The sequence below is a fragment of the Fukomys damarensis genome, unplaced genomic scaffold (genome assembly GCF_012274545.1).
Source record: "Fukomys damarensis isolate Sample0158 unplaced genomic scaffold, DMR_v1.0_HiC HiC_scaffold_4, whole genome shotgun sequence".
In the NCBI taxonomy this organism is placed as follows: domain Eukaryota; kingdom Metazoa; phylum Chordata; class Mammalia; order Rodentia; family Bathyergidae; genus Fukomys; species Fukomys damarensis.
In genome coordinates, this window is record NW_022900916.1 from 71,164,303 (window position 1) to 71,169,612 (window position 5,310).

Below are 5,310 nucleotides of genomic sequence, written 5' to 3' on the forward strand. Positions count from 1 at the left end.
AAAAAAAAAAAAAAAAAAAAAAAAAAGAAAAAGAAAGAAAGAAAGAAAGAAAAAAGAAAAAGAAATATATCTATCCATTTCAACAGTCAAGGGTACAACAGGTTGAGAAGAGTCTGTGTGAAAACTTTTGAAATGGGAATCAGATTCTCAAAAGCTTCATGAATTTATAATGCCGAAAGCAGCCAGGTTCACGGCTCCCAGACGTGCTTCCAACAGCATCTCCTCTTCAACAGCACCTCTCGTGGTGATCTGCGCTCAGCCAGGGCTTTGCCAGCCACAGCTCCAGTCACCTGGTCACAGAGAAGAGTCAAGTCAGTAGCTAATACATTTTAAATAACTCTAATTACTGTACATTGTTACAGTGTTCTACTATGTTACTAAGTATTGCTGTTTTATCTCTCACTATGCCTGACTTACAATTAAACTTCATCACTGCACATATGTGTGGGTGCACTTCAAGCATGCACTGGGGTCCCAGGTCTCTACCTGCAGGAGGTCAGAAGCACAGCTGCTCCAGCTCCTTGGGATGCGAAGGATGGGCAGTCGCTGTGGAGGTGTGGAGCCTGGCTCTGGAAGAAGCCAGCTGAGTTACTTGGTAGACTTATTTTCTTCCGTATGCCATACACATGGCTTCTGTTGTCCTTTTGTGGATCCATACCACTCACTGATATATGCTCCGCACACTTTATCAGTGAATGTGCCCCTTCAGCATGGAAGTCAGAACCTGTCACAGAGCTGTGTGATCCTCCACAGTTCCCTCTGAGGATGGCCAGTGTCAGGGCCACCTACTACAGGGTCTCTTCTTGCTTCTATCTGCACCCCCGTTCCTCCAACCAGCCAAGCATATGGGCCTGTGCTGTCCAGGTCCCCTGCCCAGGTCCTTCCCAGCGAAGCTAACCTCCATCACCCTGCTTAAGTGGCACCCCCAAGCGGCACATCCAAGCCCCTGGACTCAATCTGACTCATCTCCTCTTCAGTACTCAGGACTTTGATTTATTATATGTAAACTGGCCACAAGAACAGTAATCTCTGTTTTGCTAATAAGTGTAGCCCAAGGATTTAAGAATGTCTGGGACATAACAGGTATTTGGTAAATATTTGTAAAAGCTATAGAAATCTTTCCTTATGAATTCCTAAGACCAAGTTCAGTATCTGGATGTCAAGAAGATTATTTGCTGAGGTAAAGACTTGAGGAAGGAAGGAAACAAGGAGGGAGGGAAGGAGAGGGAAAGAAGCTGTCTTGTTAAAATTCCAATAAGTGTCACCTGGTAGCAAAGTAGTAGGAGCCTTGGGAAAACTTAATGGATTCCTTGTGCATGGTAAAGCAACACTGTGAAACCACGCCTAAGGACAGCCACTGAGAAGTACTTGCTCATGCACGGAGCCTCTCTATGGTGTGTAAGTTCCTGGAGGGCAGAGACAAAAGCCAACTCAGAAAGTTGCTTGGTGGAGACCAGGAAGTGACAAGCATCTCAGTGACCATTAGACAAAAACAGCTGTTTGTTTTCTGGGAAGACTTGGTTCACAGGAGTTAATAACAATAACAGCAATCACTGTCCTTACAAAAGTCGTGAGGTGGTAATTATTGCTTTTCTCATTTTGTCTCTGTCATGTCATACCAAGTGATGAAACAAATCTTATCTCCATAAAAAGCAGTCTACTGACGGTGGTGCACACCTGTAATCCCAGCACTCTGGGAGGCTGAAGCATGAGAATTGAAAGTTTGAGCTTCATTTGGGCAACTCAGTAACTTAGTGAGGCATGACCCACTCTCAAAATAAAAAATAAGGGCCACAAATGTAGCTCAGTGCCAAGGCACTGGATCCAATCCCCAGTACCACAAACAAAAAATCCAAAACGGGCCACAGTGGCCCTGAACTAGCCACACCTTTTACTGCTCTTTTGACACGTGTGGCCTTGCTGACCAGGGGCGACTATCTCCCTCTCTCCCAGTGGACTGGGCTGTGTGTGTCACAGTTCAGACCAGCTGCTCTGGAGCACCCTAGCACCTTGCTTGGTGCTCCCACTGCTCTGGCTCCCTGTGTCCAAGTCTACTTGTTGTATGCCAGACCCCAAACCAGACTGGATGTCCCCATTTTGTTCATATATTAATTGGGTTATTTGTCTTTTTATTGTTGATTCATAAGTGTTTTTAATGAACTCTGGGACACAAATACCTTGTCAGATATATGATCTGTAAACATTTCCTTCCCTTCTGTTTTTGTTTTTGTTTTCACCTTTTCCCCACTATTGCACAAACGTTTTTAATTTTGATGAGGTCTAATCTTTTCTTTTCTAATCTGTGATTTAGGATGCTAATCTTTCTTTTCCCTGTTCTTTTGCTTTGGAGTTACACCCAATAAACCATTGCTTAACCCAAGGTCACAACGGTTTATGTCTGTGTTTTATTGTAGGAGTGCTATAGTTTTTCATCATGTGTATGAGTCTATAACTCATTTTAAATTAATCTCCTCATAAGAATTGAGGTAGGAATCCAATTTCTGCCACTCTTTATTGAAAAGACTATTTTTTTCTATGAATTATCTTGGCAGCCTTGTTAGGAAACCAGTTGGCTGTGAGTGGATTCTCTCTAAGTCATTTAAACCTTTTTCTGACTGGGGATTTAGCTCAGTGGCACAGCACCTGCTTCGCAAGTGCAAGGTGCTGAGTTCAATCCCTGGTATAACACAAAAAGAAGAAGAAAGAAAGAAAGAAAGGGAAAGCAAGCAAGCAAGATTCTTTCAAATTCATGTTCATTACTGTTATGTTTTTATTTAGGTTGGAATAAAAGAAAAGGGGGCATTCTGGTTGGTTAAAAGAGGAATCACAGTGAAACACATAAGTTCATTTCTGAAAATGATGAGTTGACTCGGCTACTGAACTAGAGATAACATTTACAACATTGTGATAACATTGAGACATGTTTTAAAAGTTTATTTATAAGGCTTTTCTTTGTCTGGTACCTTTACTTACTTTTTTTTTTTTTTTTTTTTTTTTTTTTTTTTTTTTGAGGCAGGGTCTTCCTTTGTTGCCTAGGCTGGTCTTGAACTCTTGGGTTCAATGATCTTCCTGTCTTGGCTTCCCAAAAGGCTGGGACAACAAGGTATACCCTACCTACCTGGCTTTAAGTGTGATTTAGGATGCTAAAGTTTTAGAAGTAGATTGTGAGTAGTCTTTTGAAGTCTGGCTAAAAAATTTAAATTGTGTTGATACAAAGATGATATAGGAGATGAATAGGGCCTCTAATTGAGATAAGGGAAATATAATTCCCAACCTGTTAGCTGTTTGATATGCCGAATTTGTGTTCTCTAAAATCACAGAATTAGTTCCAGGAACAAGGGAGGTTAAGCACAGAAAATGTTTATTGAGAGGAGAGCTCCTGAGAAGCAGGATGGGTCCCAAATGGGTATCCAAGGACCCCACTTTTCAGGGGAAGTTTTATAGAGCAAAAACCACATGGATACAATGTAAGTTAAAGCTATGATCAGCAAATAAGGTTATAAGTATAATCACTGAGATAATACTCACCCAATGGGGAAACAAGGCATGTAACAAGTGTGCATGGAAAGAACAAAGACTTTTTCTAGGAAGTGATGGGTCCACAGGTTTTGGTCAGCCCTATCTGACTGCCTTTCATATTTTGTCTTCCTCTCCTTTTCCTCCTCCTCCTTTTTTGTTTTTGGTATTGGGGATCGAACTCAGGTCCTTGTGCTTGCGAGGCAGGTGGTGGAACCTCTGAGCTAAATCCACAGCCCTCATATTTCTATTTAATTTAGCTGTCTATAATAATGTCCTTGAAGTAATACATAGCTAAGTTTTAAAAACAAGCTAACCAGTAACTAGATACAGAGGAAATCTGGAATAGATTACAAAAAAAAAAATAACACAAGGCAGGGAAACTGGGAATGCAACAATCCAAGGCTAAAGGCAATTAGGTTTGTTATTAGAATCATTGCAACAATGAGCCTAGAAAGAATAGGGAAGTTATTTTTTAAAATTGGTTCAAAATAAGGAGGCAGTGAATAGCTGGGGTGGAGGAAAATGAATACAATAACTACCTGTGCCCTTCAAAATTTCAAGTTTAGTTCATTAGCTAGCATGGAAGCTGAATGTCATTGTACTGAAGTATAATGACACAAAGACAGAGACTTGACAGAAACTGAGTCTTGGGCTGATCTAAGCAGCTCTGGGCAGCAAAGACCAAGAGACACCAAAGACAGACAGTGTTTATTCATTACAAGTGTGGGCAGCGGGGAAGCTGGGCAGGCCTTGGGCACCTGCTGATGACAAGTATCAAGCAGGCAGGCCTGGAGAATGAGGGCACAAGCATGTCTTTGCTGATGAGAACTAGTGGTTAATTCAGAGGGGAAGAATTGGCTGGAAGTTGACCTTGGCTGGAAGTGAATCAGCTGGTTGGACTGTTGGTCAAAGTCCAGTTTAGAGTCAGAGCTAAATGTGGGAGTGGACTTACTGTCATTTTCTGATGAGATGAATGGTGAAGACTCTGAGGCCATCTTTAATCCTTCACTTAGGGATTAAATTAAACTCTGCTAGAAAATGCCTTCTAGTACATGTGACACAAAACAAACTATTTCAAAATGTTCATTGTTCTTCTTGTATCTTTAGCTTTTTCTCTTGAACGAAAAACAGTTTTTTGTGATAAGGAGGTACTGATTTTTTTATTTAGGTGAACTAAAAGTTGATCAAGATACATAAGACAAATATAAATAAATAAGGCCAAGCAAGGATTTAGCTCAGTGGTTCTGCTTCTTGCCTCGCTGCCTCACAAGCATGAGGTCCTGAGCTTGATTCCCAGAACCAAAAAAAAAAAAAAACAAGCAAGCATAACATTCATTGTATGTTATCTGATGTTTGATTTTTATCTTGTTTAGGAGGTAGAGAATAAAATTCCAACACAATGTCTCTCTTGAGAGGTGCTAATCCAGCTAAAGACAGCCAGATAGCAGAATCTCACCAGTGGTATTCGGTGCGTACTTAAGTCCTAATATATCATATGGGGAAACTCTACATTCAAGAATAAAAAAAAGTTAACTCCAGGGAGCCATGAGGTTACCACAATTTCCTTTCAGTTTTGTCCAAATAAAACAAGCTTTCCTGAGGGTGAGAGCACAGGTGAGCATTGGTTACCAGATGATGGTAATCAGTTTTAAAGAGTCATTTGTTAACTTCAGTTTACTTTCTGTTCATTGCTCTTGCAATAGACCTGTCTGGGATTAAAAGGAAACACTACACTGGACCAAATAACTCAATTCCTCCTGCTTTTTCTTTTCTTTTTTTTTTTTTTTTTTT

General features: G+C 40.6%; 1 protein-coding gene across 1 annotated transcript in view; it reads left to right on the forward strand.

Moving 5' to 3' along the window:
* CUNH9orf153 (chromosome unknown C9orf153 homolog) overlaps window positions 1-5,310 on the forward strand; it is a 23,595-nt gene that overhangs the window by 11,747 nt on the left and 6,538 nt on the right. Inside the window, exon 3 of the mRNA XM_010605499.2 lies at window positions 4,893-4,987. Within this exon, the coding sequence (XP_010603801.1) occupies window positions 4,919-4,987 (69 nt within the window). The 5' untranslated portion in view covers window positions 4,893-4,918. The remainder of the gene's footprint in view (window positions 1-4,892; window positions 4,988-5,310) is intronic.